This window comes from Prosopis cineraria, unplaced genomic scaffold (assembly GCF_029017545.1).
Source record: "Prosopis cineraria cultivar Desert tree isolate PC_DT_omini unplaced genomic scaffold, ASM2901754v1 PC305, whole genome shotgun sequence".
NCBI classification, from domain to species: Eukaryota; Viridiplantae; Streptophyta; class Magnoliopsida; order Fabales; family Fabaceae; genus Prosopis; species Prosopis cineraria.
Genome location: NW_026555632.1, coordinates 1 through 19,987, shown reverse-complemented (window position 1 = coordinate 19,987; position 19,987 = coordinate 1). Strand labels below are relative to the sequence as shown.

The 19,987-nt window shown below is 31.1% G+C and overlaps 1 protein-coding gene and 1 pseudogene across 1 annotated transcript; both read left to right on the top strand.

Moving 5' to 3' along the window:
* The first annotated feature begins 13,606 nt into the window (after nucleotides 1-13,606).
* Nucleotides 13,607-15,819, top strand: LOC129296323 (PTI1-like tyrosine-protein kinase At3g15890; annotated as a pseudogene).
* Nucleotides 15,820-19,240: 3,421 nt separating this feature from the next.
* On the top strand, nucleotides 19,241-19,858 carry LOC129296325 (probable receptor-like serine/threonine-protein kinase At5g57670; the record flags this gene model as incomplete). The annotated part of the gene is made up of 3 exons (XM_054934916.1): nucleotides 19,241-19,381; nucleotides 19,533-19,663; nucleotides 19,740-19,858. Coding segments are annotated over exons 1-3 (386 nt in total), but the record flags the coding sequence as incomplete, so codon positions are not given.
* Nucleotides 19,859-19,987: the final 129 nt, after the last annotated feature.

Sequence of the window (19,987 nt, the reverse complement as noted above, 5' to 3'; positions counted from 1 at the left end):
CTTCCATTATATTCATTTTCCTCTCTGCTACGTACTTCTTATTCCATTTAGTATTCAACTTCCATCAAAGCAATTTCTAAATACCAAACGCGGCATTAGATTATCATCATCATGCCCTTGTTCCTCATATCTGGCAGAGCTATCTTAACATCACTCTCTAAAAATCTCTCCAATCAATAAACTCGAACCTAGCTAGGTCCGAATTAATCTTCAATCATCAGAATAAGAAGAAAATTATCAACTTTTAATTGATGTAGCGAACACATAAATCATTTACATTATATTAGACTAGCTATTTATCTTTTAATGGATCATGAACTCCGTCAATATATAATAACGTCAGAGAGAGAAAGAGGGGGACAAACAATTACATGTTTTCTCAAGTTGAAACCTGTGGTCATGTTTTCTGTTAACCGAGTTACATGACAAAGAATAATTGAGGCAATTATGTAAAACACGAAGACGATTGAACAGTCTCGAGCAATATAAATAGCATTACAGCAACCTCCATTAATATTTTTAATTTGCGTCAGCATCCAACCATTATTCCATCTTTTTCAGAACTGAGTGCTGCTAATCATTCTACCTCTGTTCTTACTTTAAATTGATTTCTCGTTTCTTACTGACCTCACTCACTCACCAAATTGTTTTCTTCTTCTTCTTCCTCCTTCGTCTCTTTCAAAACTTTGATGACCAATCCAAATGATGATGATGGAACCGCCATGTCTGAATCATAGATCTTGTGGACGACGATTGAGGTTTGTGAACTGAATGAGGATGAGGAAGATGAATGGGTAGCTAGCAATAATGGTGAGAGATGGATGCATTGTGGACTTGACGTCAAATGGAAACATTCGGAATATAATTATAATGATGAGAATGCACTTGTTCTTTGACCAGCTCCATTAGCCTACACCTCACATGTACATTCCAATACAAAAATGCATGCCATGCCATGCCATGTATGTATGTACATGCTCTCATATTTTGAAGCTGATGTATAACTTGAAGCATAACTGGACACGTGCTGAATGGAATCTGAATAGCAAATATAAATATAGATTAGTTATTTAACAAAAGTTGTGTATGGTTGAAAAGACTAATCCCTAGAGATATGGTACATTAATGTTGGAATCTTTTTTAAAAGAAGTGCCCATATTTAATGTATGACCGTGTTTTGAATAAAAATGCCTTTAATAAAAGATACTTTTAAGCAATAAAAAAAATATGTAAATTAATTATGATTTTAAGCTTGATTTATAAAACTATACTCCTTTTTTTAGAGTAAGTTTAGGTGACAAGACAGTTTTTTAAGATCATCTCTCAAAATCGAACTTTGGAGACAAAAAACTATCGGCTTTGAGAGTTTTACTTCCTTGATAAATTCATATAACTTGATTCAAAATAATCAGAATCCGAAACTTTTTTATAAAAAGACTTAATCGAAACAAAATATAATATCTAAGTTAATTATTTCACTTACAAATTAAAAAAAAAAATCAACGGTAGCACCCACACATATATATACCTTCGATGAAAGAATTTTTTTTTTTTTTTGGGCAAAGGATGAAAAATTACTAATGAAATAAATTAAGCTAAATACTCCTACTTTTTTCTATGCAATAACTGATTTTTAAATTTGATTGAATCAATTTCATTTGTTTTTTTTTATTTTAAGGGAGTTAACTTCATCAGCCACAAATATATAGGAGGCCTAGATTTCATGCATGTCATGAGTGATTAAGTATATTATCAAAGTAATTACATAAGTTATTTAAATAAATAAATTCATAAGTTATTTAATCAATTAATTCAATTTATATTCCATTACACCGATTTTCTTTGGTTGGATCGAGGGTGATTTTTCAGGTATCTTCTTCTCTATATTTAGGCCTTGTTTTGTATATTCTTTAGGAGATTTTATTCCCCAAACTAGAATATATGTTATACTACATATAATATTGCATATGGCTACCATGAAGGATTACTAGCCAATAATCTGGGCCTGGCCTATGTGCATGCAGAGATTTAATAGTGGCCTAATCTACAAGTTTTTTTCTTTGGAACCAAAAAAGCTGTCATTTTCTTCCAAATTTGGGCTTAAAAAATCAATCCCAAATACTTTTGGGCCAAATTCTGGAATGATTTGAAGACATAATATACGTGGCCCAAAAAGAAGACAATTTCTCACCCAAACAAACAGGAAAGACATATTTTACCCAACAAAAAAATAAAAAACAACAGAAGAGACATATATTATTATCGAATGTACTCACTGTATGCCTAGTTTGCTAAAGAAGGACTTCGTTGTTCTTCCTTGCTGGATGTGGTTCCACTTCACTTGAAGAACCTAGTGGATAGAGAGAGCTTGGGATCTCAATCCCCTCTATTTTGAAATAGATAGTCATGGTTGTGGCGGTTCTAGTAGAGGTTCATACCTAAACCGTTACCATTATGAAAAGGCATTAATGACGACCTTGCCCAGACGTTGGGACTTGCTGCGATTTTCGTCCTAAACCGCTATCAACATTGTAGCGTTTTGTGGAAAAACCACTAATATATAAAGTCCAAGTCTTTTTTCTGAAATCTCTCACTTGTTAAGCCATGGACCTCCTCTTTTTTTCTTTTCTTTTTTTTATACTTTTGGCCAAGTTTCCTGTCAACTCTCCTTTTTAAAATCTCTCGCTTGTCAAAATGTTTCCAAGAACGCTTGCTTGGGGGAGGGTTGGGACGCAGATAAAAGAGGATACATAGGAACAAATTGTAAAAGTATTCATTTATTTTTATTCAATTATATTTATATATTTATTTAATTATATCTATATTTATCAAGATTAACTGTTTCTTATTTATTTAATGCAATAAAAATTTGTAATGATGGACGACTGCTAGTCGTACTCACTTTCTAAGATAGGAAATGGGTGGGCAAAAATAACTTGTTTTGGAAATATAATGGAGATGCGACAAAGTTGACAGACAAGGTGGTGACAAATGGCCTCTTTAAGGTGAATCTCAATGATTGAGATAAATTTATCAGGTGATGCTATACTTCACAACAACAAGTAATTAATTTATTTTAATTAAAAAGTTTAAATAATTAAATGTATTATATATATTGTTTTATTTAAATGTAAATTGATTTTGTTTATTAATTTATGATTTTATATATTTTATTTATAATAGGAAATCTCTAGGAAAAATAGGAATGGCAGAAGCTGCTAGACAATTCACCATACTGGTGGATTGAAAAGATTCGCCATCTGCTATGATGATATGGTAAATATATTATTTATATAACAAGCAATAAATATTATGTTAAATAATATGAATTAAATTACTTGAATTTTAAGTTGATTATTTTAATTGTTTTAGCTGAATACTACAGGAATAAGATGTTGCAACTAAAAAGAAGGTTGATATGGGGACTTTTTTTTGGAGACACATGCGCATAAAGATGGCGCTCCCTTACCAGAGGTTTAGAGCATGTTTATAAGTAATAAAATATTATTTTATGTTATTTAATTTAATAATATAATTTGGAATATTGTTTGTTTACTTTTTATAGTTTAATTGAAATTAATTTAAATTTGAAATTCACATGATAAGATACTGGAGACACAGCGTGAGATTCGAGAGTCTCAAGCATTGGTGGAGCCAAACCCTTACACTCCGCTTTAAGCTACTTACAACCTTCCATTATCTTGATCGAGTTCGTGGCATGGGTTTTGGTGCCATATCAACACAAGTATTTGGTGCACATAAGAGGGTAATTTTTGAGATTGCAAAAACCTCTAAGTCAACAGCTGGGAGCTAGAGGAGGTGTGGGGCTGACCTTAAGGAGATTAGGAGGGAGGTATTGCTCCATGTCGATATGAAACTCTCCTAATATCGTCAAATGATGTGGCTGATGTGGGCACACTAAGTCCCTAACCAACCCCTCCCAGACTTCCTAGTAGGAGAACAAAGACGTATGAGTTAGTTGTAAGATCGGCCCATAGGAAGTAGTGTAGGTCTCGGCCAGAGTTAGGGATGCTCACAAAATTTAAACACATTGCAATTGTACGAATTAAATGTAAAGTGAATCAAAGTCATCCCACAAGAAATTAAAGGGACTAGGGACAAACAATATTTTTTTCATCTCAGTTAAGTAACCAATCAAGGAATGAATTTTTTTTATAAATTAAAAGTAAATATGATTAAAAGAAATAAAAGAATATCTCTAAGGTAAGATAAGCAATCGAGGAACACTCTAAAAATTGTAGTCCCTTTTTATACTTTGCAATTCAATTTCTCTTAATTATTAAGTTTAGTTTCAACTTTAGAATTAAGGCTCTAAATTATATTTAAGTGTCTGTTGATCACAAAAACTTATAATCTAACTATACTATGATGTTTCATGCAAGTCGTGATTGAATTATGCACAAACATTAAAATATTACCTAAAACTCTTAAGTGTGTCTCTATCTCAAGCGTAAATTAGATAAATTATAATCCTAGATTTTTTAATAAATGGTCTAAAAACAATCCCCTTCTTTCAAAGACAAATTCCAAAACCCAAACACACACTAAAGTTGGCCATTCAATAGCATGAGAACAAAAAATTCATATTAAGCGCTAAAATATACATAAAACACCAATTAACCAAGAAGAAATCTAGCTAAGCATGAGGTTCATAGAATCCCCGAAGGTTAAACAAAATTAGCCACTCACGGCTCCAATTATGTATAAAAGCTTAGCAAAAACACAAAGAATTAAAGGCATAGAGTAGAAGAAGAGAATGCAGAAAAGTCTCCTCAAAAAGCTTCAAAATGACTCTCTAATCTTCAATCTGGTCTTGGTTGCCACCAAAAATTGTCTCCTAAACCTCATAGATAGATGAGAATGCCAAAAAAGGTCAAAATCCTAGCCTCCCACAACTTAAAAACCAAGAAAAATTGATCTCGTATATTTTGATGTCCAATGTGACCATGGTATAGAAGGGACCACGGCTACCCTTAAAAATGTTATTTTTTTTCATAATTATTTTTACTTTTCATTCTTTACTTTCTCTCCTCTTCTTGCCGGGATCCCCTAAAACATAAACACTACTCATTTTACTCAAAAATACTTGCAAATTATAATAAGTAAACAAGAGTGACCTATTTATAAATCATGACAAATTAATGAGAAAATGAGTTTGAAATTAGACAAAATAAAGGAGATGACTCTACCCTTTAAAATATTTTTTTCCTAATTCTTTTTGTTTTTCTTTCTTCAATTTCTTTCCCTTCTTGCCAAGTCTCCTAAAACACAAACACAACTTATTTTACTTGAAAATACTTGCAAATTATAATGATTAAATGATAGTGACCTATTTAGAAATCATGACAAATTAATGAAAAAATGAGCTTCAAATTAGCCAAAATGAAGGAGATGACTCTTTGATTGCTAACAAAATCCACTCAAAACATATAAAAATTAGAGAGTCATTAGTCAACCATCGGAGCAGCAAGGTTCTCCCATAGAATAATAGGATTTTATTTCTTTTAAAAAGTAATGAATTTAACTTTTCTTTATGTTTAAATAATAGGATTTTATTTCTTCTCAAAAGTTAACTTTTCTTTATATTTAAACATGTTTATCTCAATTAAAATATGAATTTTATTTCAATTTACATTTTAATTTTAATAATTTTTTGTAAATTAAGATCATTTTATATGATTTAGAATGATTTTTAACGTTTAATTAGATAAGATTTTGTAAAATTAAAATAAATTTTTAATCGCTACAAATGATTCTACCAAAAATTTGAAATTTCAACATTAGAACCACTATCTAAACTGCTACCAACGTTGGCACACTTTGAAATTTTTACCTTTCCTAGCAGTTTTGTAAACTGCTACTAAGTTTACACCAAAATTCAAACTTATCTACCAAATTTTGAGTTAGATTTTGTTTCAATTCAAGTTTAGCAATTTATTCAAACTGTTACATTGCTTGTACTAATTTTATTATGGTAGTAGTAGTTTGAGCAAAACCGCTACTATATATCTTATTATGCTTTATGTAGTGGCAGTTTGCCAAACCACTACTAAAGTCAATAGTAGTGGTTCAAACCACTACTAAAATAGTTTTAAAATTGCTATTAAATACTTTTTTTAAAGGGTACTGAAATTATATTTGACATGTTTCGGGCGGACCTTTCAATCTTTTTAAGAATTTGTTTTACTTCCATGATAAGGTCAAAATTATGATGTTCTTGATTTGTCTTTGTCAACAAATTTTCTAAAGACTTCCATAGAGTTCGACTCAATGATAACTCTTCTAAACCCAGCATCCCATATGCCATCTTAAGATCAAACAAGCACGCCTAGAGCCATGTCAAGAAGCTGTCTTCACAGTTCAAAACAGCTAAATATGTACTTATTTGTCAAAACTTTTTAACTATGCTTTCATTAAATGTCCTATATAAGGACCATAATAATAATAATAATAATAATAATAATAATTGAGATTTCAACAAACTATTTTTTTTAAAAAGGAATGATAAATGAAATAATGATATAGCTAAAATAAATTATTAAAAAACTACTTAATACCAAATATTTTAGATTAAGGAGAACTTCTAAAAAGTATCAGAGAGGGAGGGAGTATATCTCCCTTTAATTTTTAATAAATCAGTATTTGAATTCAAATGCATCAATTGATCCTGTCTCCCTTTTTTCCCTCTTAATATAACTAATACTAAAAGAATGGTCATAACTAGAGCTGTCAATTAGGGCCAAGCCGGTCGGGTCAGCCCTTTCAAGCCCAAAAATAACTAGGGTCGGGCCACTGTTTTGGAAGGAAAAATGGCAATTCTGGCCCTTTTAAGCTCGAAAATAAAAGAGCCGGCCCTTTTAAGTTTTTATTATTTTTTAAAAAAATATAATATAAAAAAATAAAAGATTAAATATATAACTTAAAGAAATAAACATATTAAATGCATTTATTTATTAAGATTTACTGATAATATTAGCTAAGTCTAATTTTAATTGGTATTCACTTTGATGTTACTATTTGATATTAGACATAAATGTTATAGTTTTCTTTATTGTTGTGGTGTAAATTAATTTAAATTTATTTTCTTAAACTTAATTTTATGCATAATAACTTTTTTATGATTATAAAATATATTTTTTATAATTTTAAATTGAAAAAAATAATTTTAAAAAAATAGAACCGAGGCCCTGAGAGTCGGCCCTTAGCCCTGAGGGCTAGGGCCGGGTCTTATAAAATGAAACCCTGACATACAATCGAACTTATTATGGCTAGCCCGTTTAGGCCCTGGCCCTTCAAAGGCCGACCTTAAGCTGGTCCTAATTGACAGCTCTGGTCACAACTCATAAGGCATGAATAGAGCAACTCATTTTTTTTTTTTTATAAATATAGAGCAACTTATTTTAAACTGCATGCAAATGTGCGAAACCCACCTGTATTTGATAAATTAGTAACCAACTATAGTTAATTCTTCTCATATTGAGGTTTCAATTTTTGAAAACTATGTTCTCTTCCCCTCTCTCTCTACGTAAGAAACTATTTGATACCCACACTATCAATTAATTTGAATTTGACCCGATCTATAGGTTATTTCATTCACAATTCAAACTGCTTTGTTCAAGGTGTTAAGTTAATTTCTTGTTTAAATTAATGTTCATTGACTTGATCTAATAATTGAAATAGAGATTTGATCAAACAATTAACACTATAATGCATTATACATTGGGGGAGAAGAATATAATATGAAATATTATATTCAAATTGTTTTTGTATTTGCATAAAGTGGACTCAAATGCTACAATATTGCAACTATTAATAAAACCAGCAAGAAAAGTCAATGAGAAATATCGGAGAGGAAGTCTATAAAACAAGATTAAAAGATATTAATTATACTAGAACCGTTAAAACATTCGGATATATTGAACATATACTTTGATGTCATTTAGCTTACTGGATCGATCAGAGATAGGTAACAATTTGACCTATAAAAGTTTTCGCATTTCATTTTAATGCATCACTAAGAGCGTCCTGCAATTCGTCCACTTGGCAAGCTAACATATGTTCAAAGCTTTCGAATGTTCAAAGGTTTAAGAAAGCTGTTCTAACTGCAAGCAAAAGTCAACGTTTTTTTAATAAAATCAACACAGTTTAATTTAATTGAGTTTGATATGAGCTTCACTGCAAATCAACATGTTCCCATGTATATAAAACAAAATTCATCTTACTGAATTTGAAAAGGCTCGCTTATTTACAGAAAAAAAAATTCAAATAATTTTTTTTAAAACGATAGCAGACCTCAATTGTTTGCATTTTCCATATTACCTTGTATATATGACATCAGTGATTAAAAAATTGGATGGTCGGACCCGTAAGGCTGACCATTCAGTCAAGGTACAAAAACCATTTAAAGAGTTGGGCCAGATTAAGTCACTTTGAACCAACAGTCGGATCGGGAATCGAAATTAATTTAGGAACTGAATCCGATTTTTAAAAATTAAACTGTTCAAAAAATGCCCCCTTTTTTATTTTTTTTGTCAATTTTTTTAAAAGATCACTTTTTTAATCATTTAATGTTATATTATATTATGTGGCTTATTAAGTCATGACGAATTTAAAATATTTGGTTTTATTTTTATGTCAAGTAGCAATTTTATATTTTATTTTTATATTTAAATTATTATATACATATATAATTTTTTTAATTTAATTATTACGTCACCAATTTAATCGAATGGACCATGTGAACTGCTAACCTTTTTATGTTTAATGTTCGATCCAGTTCTAAAAACATTGTATGACATATCTGCATGACAACATATAGAGATTATATGCACAAAACTTATTCCATATGTAACAGATTTTAAAAAAAAAATCTTTTGTTGACCAAATATTTTAATTACAATTTGTCGTTGTTAATTAATGTATTCTATTTTTTAATGAATTATGGAAAACGTATGGAACTAAGGATGTTATTCAATTAAAAAATATGAGCTTCATTTTTACCCCAAAAAAAAAATGAGCTTCGAGAACGTCATTGTGTGGAAACGTTGCAAAATTGTTTTTTGACATTTAATTTCACGAGAATCTTTCAATCATTGGGAAAATTGAGATTTATTAAACTCCGAGAAACAAAAGTTTCAAGGTTGAGATACTTTCCTATCTCTCAAGTAATTTTAAAAGGAAAATATCATTCAAGAATTATTGAGAATATTTAATCTCAATCAAAGATTAAAAGATTCTGAAATAACATTATTGCAAGATTAGAGAACTGATTTGAAAATAATTTTAAATAGAAAAGACTATAATCCTTGCCTTCTTTTTTTAATTGACAAATAACTATTCGTGAATTAACAAATACCCATTCATATTTAATAAGAAGTCATTTATTATTTAACAAGTTAAAAATATAAAAAAAATTGATTGTGGGAAGGGATAATTGTAAATCATATTTCAACAAAAATCTTTTCATATTTAACAAGAAATAATTGCTAATTGACAAGTTTAATTATATGAAAAAACTTGGTTATAGGAGGAACAAATGTAGATTATATTTCAATAAGTAGTCATTCATTAATTAACAAGTACTCATTTAAATAAGTCATTTGCTAATTGACATAAGTTCAAGAATTTGAAAAAGCTCTCAGAACAAACAAGTATAAATCACATTTCAAAAGTAGCCATTTTTAATTAACAAGTACTTATTTGTATTTAACAATAAACTATTCATTAGTTGACAAGTAAAGGAAAAAAAGAAAAGAAAATTACGGGTATTATAGTCTTTTCTCATCAAAAATTATTTTCAAATCAGTCTCTTAATCTTGTAGTGATATTATTTCAAAATTTTGTGTCCTTCTTTAATTTAAATTGCTTTCATGGTCGTTGAATGATATTTTCTTATTTTAGATGTTACTAATTTGTCTGGATACTCAATTCAGATACATTATATAGAATACCCTGGGTGCACTTTAGTTTCTCTATGATATTATCACATTTCAACACGGCCACTCTAATTTAATTAAGTCAATCTTACCCTTTAACAATTTAAACAGTGCAAGTTAATCATGTTATTGTAGTTCAATTTTGATAGTAAGAAAAACAATATGAAACAGAGATGGTTAAATATATACTCCGTCCAATCCTTATTATAAAATACTACTTTTGAAAAGGGATCGATTGTCCTTAATAAATATAAAACACTTAGTAGGTTATTAATAATATTTTTTTAATATTACTGCTATTTAAATTCAGCAATTATAAAACAAAATGTAATTCAAATTTAAAGTTTTCATTTAAATATGGAATAAAATTATTATTTATTTTTTCAAACAAAGTTAATAATTTAATTATCTTTCCTTGATTTTGATAAAATAGTTAAAAATGTTTTATAATAAAAACTAAGAGTATTAAAAAAAAATATGAAACAGATATGGTTAAATATACATTTTTTAACCTTGGTTAGTTATTGGACTAGTTTTTTTTTTTTTTTTTTTTGCAAAGGGAAATGTTGGCTATTGGACTAGTTAAAGATGTCAATGTACGTAAGATTTTTTTTATTCAGCTGGCCGCAGAATCATAAACAAAATTGAACGTAATAATATATTATAGATTTTAAGTTTGAATAATCATTACAACCTAAGGTTTAAGTTTGTTTTTGGATGAAAACTGAATTACATTCACAATAAAAAATACAGAGATAACATCATACAGGATACAAAGAAAACCCAAAAATCAAAAGAATTTGACTTTAAAAAGACCAAAATACATTTGATTGTTATACAGAATCATTAATTGTTAATTTTTTCACTGTACTTGTTAAATTATTAGTGTCACTTGTAAATTACATTCATTTGTCAAACAATCAGTGACATTGTTGTTAATTTATTAACTTTACTTGTTAATTTACTAACATTAGTTGTAAATTACAAGATCTTTCAATAATTTATAATTAATGTTAGTAAATTAATAAGTAAAGTTAATAATTTAACAACTGGTGTTACTGCTTATGATTAAAAATAGATGTCAAATTTTATATAATTATTAACATATCAACTTATATAATTTACAACTCATATTCGTAAATTAACAAGGGAGTAAAAAAATTAACAACTAATAATTTTGCATAATAAGTTAATGCTATTTTGGTTTTCTCACTGTTAATTTTTTTTTTTTTGACTTTTCTCCCTTGAATTGAATTGAAATTTTACAATTTTTTGAATTCACCTAAAATTAAGTCTCTACAGTAGTCCTTAACTTGCTAAACCCTCATTTTGATGATAACAAAATAAGAGAAGATTGTGTTTTAAGGGATTAGGCATATATATATATATATTATATATGTTAAAGGCATTTAAGGATATCGTTCGTTTTTATCTTGAAATTCTGGCTTTTTATCTTATTTCTATTTCAATATGCTTATTCTCAAATAGTCAAAGCAACTTAACCGATTCCTTCTTAAATGGATCTTTGTTCAAGTTAAAAGATTTTACTTTATGTTAATTCCTTAAAACCCTTTTATAGTGAATGAAAGGATTCTCAAACAATTTTAGAATAAAAAATAAATTTCTGAGAGCCTTTAATATGTCCTATTTGATTTTCTGGTCCTTATTTCAAAACAAGAATCTCTTTTGAAATAACTTATTCCTAAATATATCTTCTCATTTTCAAATAGTCTCATGTTACCTAGTCAGAATTAGCTTGTCCGAAAGAGGGTTTCCTATTTCGAAATACTGCATTCTTTATTCTAAGCTACTCGCATGCATTTTTCATAACTTTATATTCAAGATAATAGCTTATTCCTCAATATGTCTCTTTATTTTCAAATAGCCTCACGTTATATTAAGAAAAATCTTATACTAAAAGAAGCTCCCTTGTTTCAAAAATAGTGCATATTTATTTCTAAGCTCTTCACGAATAACTACTCACTTAGAAATAATTTCTTTAGGAATGGCTTCACTTATTCCAAAACAAAGAACCTTGAATTAATGTTTACATAAACATCTTCTGATATAATATTCATACTTCAAAATAGCTTTCTATGACTCAGTGTTATGCTATTCTTCACTATTTTGAAATAGTGTCACTTGTTTTAAATAAACCTAAACATTCATACTCTATTTTTCATGAAAGAAATAAGGACTCTTCAAAACTCTCCCCATTTCTTTTCCTTCCATCTCTTGAGAGTTATATGTGTATTATAATTTTCATACAATGTTTTTAAACTATCTTGGGTTCAGTTTTCTTTTACGTTTCCCTTATTCGCAAATAGCTTGGTTATTCCAAAACAAGCTACTCTCACATAAGAACATTTAATGAAGAGAAACGCTATTTTCCTTACTTTCCATGTGAGAAGAAAAGCTCTGCTAAAAAACACTGTTACATTGCCTCACTTCAGAGAATGCTCAAATTACTCAAAAAAAAAAAAGATGACAATGAGTCTAACAGCTATTTTCTTAAGAGTAATGGATCATTTTTAAAGCCATGTTATAAATACAAGCATTTATGAAGACAGTGGAAGGCAAATGAACACAAACGAATCAGAGTTATTCTCATTTATTGTTTACCAACTTTTTGAGTTTTAATTGATTAAGAGTGAGCTTCATTGATTACATATCAACTTTAAGAGAGAGTGTTTGATAGTAATAGGTTATTTTTGAACCTACTTTGTTCATCTTTGCTTTTCTTTATTGAAATAGAGCATCTTTAAGATGGATATATCATTATGTTTATCATAGGGAGTAATTTAGACTTTAGTATAAGTTTAGGATTATACTGAGGCTACCAAAACCCACATTAATCTTGGTGGATTTAGTTAAGCAAATCTTTAGTGATGCTTTAGGATTGAAAATAGGCTCAAGTGGTTGGAGCTAAACCAAAATAAATATCCATACTAGCTGCTCTTCCTTTCTCTCCATTATGTTTTGGTGATATTGCTCTAAGCTAATCTCCTTAATTTTATTAGCAAAATTTTTATAAAGCCAAATTTACCCCTTCTCGGACGGTCTTTCATAATTGAAATTCGTCCTAAAATTAATTCTGTTAGTATTGTTCGCAATTTTTATATACATTTTAAAAACTATAGAGATTAATATTACAGACGAATCAAATTAAATGACTAAAAACAAAGCACAATCGAAGAAGTATATGTATATAACAACCTATTTTTATATATTCCCTTATTATTTTATACATGCACAAATTAAGTTAATCAACTAGAGAAAATCAAAACTTTTATACATTAATGGACAACGATGATACGTTATCAAAACTTCCAAGAGACAACTTAGAATAATCTCAAACAGCTACTCGATCAGCCCTTGATTTGAGTTTCAATTCAGCTGACCAATGATTAATTTTTGGCGAGTTGAGTCCCTTTTTAATTCTTTTGGGCATGAACAAATGCCAAATAAGTAGCATATTATATATATATATATATATATATATATATATATGTAATTTGCATTTGAATATAGCAGAAGTCTAAATGTGAAAAATATATATAGTTAATGAGCCGGCCGGCCAAGGTCGGCCGGCAAGTGGAGACCAAAGGGAATTTAATGAGCTTTTATAAGAGAAGATTCCATTTTGTAAATGGAGACATATCATTATCATCACTAACGAAGTCCGATCAAGTTCCGGAGCGTCATCAACTTGTGATCCCATAGTTTCAATTATGGGATCCAACCTAAGTTGCTGTGGTTCAGACAAGGTGGAAGAAGTGTAAGTGAATTACATCACCTTAATTTTAGTTCCAAGTTCTTCAATCACATGCATATGGATTTGCTTGCCATGTAGTAAATTAAACTAATCAACTGGTTTTTGCTTGACATTATTTACAGGCCATCAGCATCAGGTGGTGCGGCGAACAACAATTCATGGGAATATTCACATACAAGGAGTTGCATGCGGCCACCAAAGGATTCAGTGAGGATTGTAAACTTGGTGAAGGCTGGCTTTGGAAGTGTCTACTGGGGAAGAACCACTGATGGTCTCCAGGTTTGATTTCTGATCCAGTTTAATGAATCACAGTTTCTAATTGCTTGATGGTGGGTGGTAATTTGAATTGTGCGTGGTTTAAAAATTAATAATTGTAGATAGCAGTGAAGAAGCTGAAAGCCATGAACTCAAAGGCAGAGATGGAATTCGCAGTAGAGGTAGAAGTTCTGGGGAGGGTGAGGCACAAGAACTTGCTGGGTCTGAGAGGGTACTGCGCCGGCGACGAACAGAGACTGATAGTATACGATTACATGCCAAATCTCAGCCTCCTCTCTCACCTCCACGGCCAGTTCGCCTCTGAAGTCCACCTCGACTGGAAACGAAGAATGAACATCGCCATCGGCTCTGCTCAAGGCCTACTGTAAGTACCCCATATAAATATATATATATATACACCACACACATATACACCCACCCACACATTCATATATATACTGAGACACGCATATACATGCACTGTTAAGAACAGGGAGCGAACAAATCGATCCAAGAAAAACTGGATAAGGATAGTGGGAGGATATCATCTCTGAAATCAAAACTTTAAAATTCACGTTGGCCCTGTCATTTTATTATATATTTACTATTAAGTTCAATTTTATCTTACATGGCAGTTCTCACATTATTAACTTAATTCTACACTTATTTAGACAACCTAACAATCTTTATCTCAATGTGAATGATTCATATATAGGCTCATCATGTCGAATGATATCACAAACACTGAAGTTGATCCCTACTGTATTCAATTTGGACCAGCCCAATATTTAGGTTACAAACTGTATCACATCCAAGTCCAAACCGCTGCCACATAGAGATAGATCCATTATGTGGTTTCAAACGTGGGTGCATGATAACGGGTTTTCAACATCCTCGTTTCTTTTTATGCAAGTCCCTAACAAAACCTAGCTCCAATATCTCTGGTTAGGGACATAGGGAGAATGCGCGTTTACTTCTCATTCTTAAGAAAATATGAAGTTTAACTTTATTTGACATAGAACTTCTCATCTGACTATACATTCACATAATTGCACAACCTAACATATACTATTTGTCCTTGCCAGGTATTTGCATCACGAGGTGACGCCTCATATCATTCACAGAGACATAAAGGCAAGCAATGTTCTGTTAAACTCAGACTTCGAGCCGCTGGTTGCTGATTTTGGGTTTGCGAAGCTAATCCCAGAAGGAGTAAGCCACCTGACGACCCGTGTGAAGGGAACTTTAGGGTACTTGGCTCCTGAGTATGCCATGTGGGGCAAGGTCTCTGAAAGCTGCGACGTTTACAGCTTCGGGATTCTTCTGTTAGAGCTCGTGACTGGAAGGAAGCCCATCGAGAAGCTTCCAGGAGGGCTCAAGAGAACCATCACAGAGTGGGCTGAGCCATTCTTAAGCAAAGGCAAGTTCAGGGACATGGTGGATCGAAGACTTAGAGGGAACTTCGACGAGAGACAAGTTGAGCAGATGATCAATGTGGCTGCTCTTTGTGTACAGAGCGAGCCTGAGAAGCGACCAAACATGAAGCAAGTTGTTAACCTGTTGAAAGGGTACGAGGCAGATCATGGGAGGGTGACGAAGACGAGGATTGACAGTATCAAGTACAATGAGCAGCTCATGGAGCTTGATCAGAACAGTGATGATGATGAAGATGAAACCAATGGTGGATATGGTGTTTTTAGTGCTCTTGAGGTGCAAAAGATGCACGATCCTTACAAGCGCCATGGTAATGGTGCAAAAAATGGCGAAACCAATTTGAGCAACAATATGATGATTCATTTATTAGCTGTATAATCAGTTGAAATTGTAGCTGGTCTGTATGAAATACAATTGTAATTTGTGGGGCATAAACTGTTTTCTGGAATGGTGGGTTTGAACATCTAAAGCTGAAGTTGAACTATTCACGAAAGATTTTCTAAACTGTATATTGATTGAAATTAATTTCACCCGTCAGATCAATCAAACAAAAATATTAGTATGTGTGGATGTTTAATTTGTCTTGAGATGCCTTTGGACGTTAGATGTTTGATCCATAAGAATTAGTGGCTTAAAATTAAATTATTTTAAATTTTCAAATCAATTTCTTATTCATTGCCATCTCAATTTTATACTAATTATTAGTTAATTGTTTAATTTCTATACCAACTTTAGAGGCTTAATTTAAAGTTAACTTGTCTAACAAATGGACCAATCCAGAGACCAGTTAGAGCATCACTTTTTGGGCTATATACAAGTAGATGGGCTTTACGGCCATGACTAAGCTAGGAATGGATACTACTTCAATCTCGGACACAACGGGGTGTGTGGTGTCAACTTTACTTCTTCTTTCCCCTTTATTTGGGGTTTTTTTTTTTTCTTTTGGGTGGGGGGGGGGGGGTAGCCTTTTTACTTGAAACTGCAATTTTTCCTTTTTTTTTTACTGCACAATTTTTTGCATATAAATTATATTATTTATAAATTATAAATAATATGATTTTTATATTATATATTGATTAAATGTTTTTTATTTTGAATTGTTTATTATGGAAAAAATTGATATAAAATATGTGGTTTTAAATTATGCATGTGCATACAGCTAGTTTTGTTAATTTTAAATAAAAGTGTACACTTTGGCCAGAAAAAAAAATTACACCAAATATAAAATAGGCAGGCTCTCTCTGTTTTTTTTTTAACAATAAGGCTATCTTTCAATTTACTAAGTTGAGTAGGCTGCATGCATTTTTAAAGGAAATGAAGAATGGAAAACAAATGTAAGCAGTGAAAAAGGAGAGGGAAAAAGGATTAATGTACAAACATGTTCCTGAAAATTTCTTCCAATGCAATCGATATCTTAAAATATTTTTTAATATAATGTCATCTTAACGTTTTTCAAAACAATATAATTTTACTTTATATTAACAGGTCCAAACTATCCACATAATCATGGTGGGTTTGAATCATTTTGTTGTTAAATGATTTATATATACTATAAGTGATCTCTTTGAGAGCTTCTTCTTTTTGTGGTGAACCACACACACATATGTGATAGATCAATTAATTAATAGATAAAAAGATAAGTTGAAAAACGATGGTTTATCTTTATTTAGTTGCGTGACTGGTGAGAGTCTTATCCACAAAATATTTATTTATACGTAAATTTTATAGCTATGTCTCTGAAAAAGCTAGAGAAGACGCAAATGTCTTTTATGAATGTAGGATTTGTGTTCCTAAAAACAAAAGACAAAAAGAGAGTGTGTGGTAAGATGGCTACAAGTTTCTGCTAGGTGGGGTTTAACGAAGAGGATGGAGAATCCATGTCTGGGCAGTTCTCTAATCCAAATCCTTTAGGTGTACTTTAATCTTTGTCACTTCATCTTTAATTTCCAACATTCTCATCTTTCAAAACTTGGTGTCCCTTTAACTTAGACTTCTTAAAGTTTTGTCAAATCAAATTTGATTCAACCACTGATCCTTCCCCACTTGACAAATACTACGAGATGGAGATTCTGATGTTTGACTTGTGGACAACGTACAATGATCCTCACATTCATTATTTATTTATTCATTTATATTTGAGTTAACTGTACACCCACCAGATTCAATTGCCTTTTTTCAGTAATACCAGCACATGTTCCAGTTCGTTCACCATACGTATACTATCTAACACGGAAAATCTTCATGATTTTTTAACCATGCTTCAAGCAATAGTACTGTATTTGTACCCCATGCTCAACTTTGACAATTAGTTCAAGAATATTCTAAAATTCTTTTTTATCATAAAATCAATGCAGTATCTTACAAAATTTGGTGTTCAAATTTTTAAAAGATTCATGCTCCACTTTTTAAAAATCTCATTTGTTGCAAATGGGAAAACCACCACCCCAAACCAAGGGAAAAAAACAAATGGCGATGAGGAGTGGAAGACACCATGTTTATTAACTCAAAATATAAAAACTCAAGTTTATAAATTCTTTTATCTTATTATGTATGCCATTTATTAAACTTAATTTTATTCAATGTGAGAGTTTTTACATTCGCTTTAAGGCTACTTATACTTAAACATCATTACAACATTATTCTTTATTCAAAACAGTTTTACACATTTTCCCACACATAATACATACATACATACATACATACATACATACATACATACATACAATATATATATATATATATATATCAAATGGCCTCTCCTGTTTGGGCCCAAAAATTGGCCTGTTATGCCCTTTCCATTAAATAGATGTTGCAATTTGTGAATTGTTGGATTAAATTTAATAATAAGATTTGATAGTTCTTAAAAATATAAATTTATTAGTATCACTAAAACTTGATATAAAACGGTTCAATATTGTTGTAGAAAAAAACTCAATGAAAAGAAATAAAATTCAACCTTTTAACAATACATTCAGGATTTAATTTGAATATGTTAACCTCAAATATATATGTAAATTAAACAGGGAAAACCATTTTCATACCTTCTAAGTAATACTCAAATTAGTTTATTTATGGGCTCAATTAATTAATAATGAAATTAGCTGAGTGATAAAATTAAACTTGGGAAGCAATTCATGGTATTATTTGCTCATGATTGAGGATACATACTTTTACGACCCCATTACTCTAAGTTTAATATAATTCTTGAGGATGTGTTGTGGTGCATGGAAAGCATATATATGCCAAAGTTACAAGGCTTGACAGCGAAACAGGTGCAGGTAGTTTTACGGAAATCTATTGCACTTTATTCTTCTTCCCAAAAAGAGAAAAACAGTTAGTGTCCTCTCAAAGCTTCATTGATTATAAAGTGATGAGAGCCTCTTCTCTCAGACACTGCCAAATAACCCCCAATACCCTTTTTCCTACCAAAGGCATATAAATAAATATATCTCATTGGCACATTGTTTACTAAGTTTGAGGAAGTTTTTTTTTTGACTTAGATAGCAAGATAAATCAAATACGTGCCCACCACCTTTGCTTATCCTCAAAGCACCCAACTACAACACTTAATTGTCACCAGAGAGAGAGAAGAGAGACTCTAATCTCTTTCTGCTATATTTTTCACTGTTCAATGCTATGCTTCTCCAACAAGAATGATCCTATTGGACATGGGGTTGGCCTCACACTCTAACTGACCTCAATCATTCTTCTCTTCCTTCCCCTACTTATCTTTACCTCACAATGCATATGCATGCCTGTGTATGTGACAAGAACCAGCAAATCTAGTAACTTCTCTTCTCTCTCTGAGCGCATAGGCTGGAAAAAATGGTGCTTGCTTCTTCCCCTAGTAAAATACTAATTGGTCTGTCGTTAGACCGTGATGATAGCAGAGAACTTCTCTCATGGGCTGTTAGAGTTCTAGCCAATCCGAATGACACCATTGTCGCACTCCATGTACTTGGTTCGCCATTTATCTTTTTCTGTGTAAACTTCATTTTATTCAGAGTCTGTTGTGCCTGCATTGTCATGTACTCGATTTCATTTGAGTTTTTAATTATTACAATGGCTGTGATTTTTAGGTTTTAGTGCTCAGCTTGTCTCTTGAATTACAGTTTCTAAGGATAAGAAGAAAAGGAAGAAGAAGCGTGCTTCAATGACAAGAAGGCAGTCACAACTTCGGCAGGCTAAAGCCTGTGTCATATCTGTGCTTGGTGAATTTGCAAAGGCTTGTTGGTCTAAGCAGGTAATCTTCTTCCTTGTTCATGTACATTAAAATATGATCTTGTAGGTAATGATTCTGATGAAGACAATATTCCCAGGTGAATCTGGAAGCCAAAGTGGCATTCAGTTCCAATGTAGGTGAAGGTTTAGTTGAAGAAGCCAAGTCCATATCTGCTGAATTTCTTCTTCTTCGTGGTTCTAGAAACCAGTCTAGCAAGTAACAACAGAACATAGAAACTTCTCCATTGTGTTTTGCTACATGACAAACCCTTTTTTTTTTTAACTGTATTGGTCATTTTCTTAGGAATCAGGCATGTATGGAATTACCAAGTATTGCTTTCAGAAT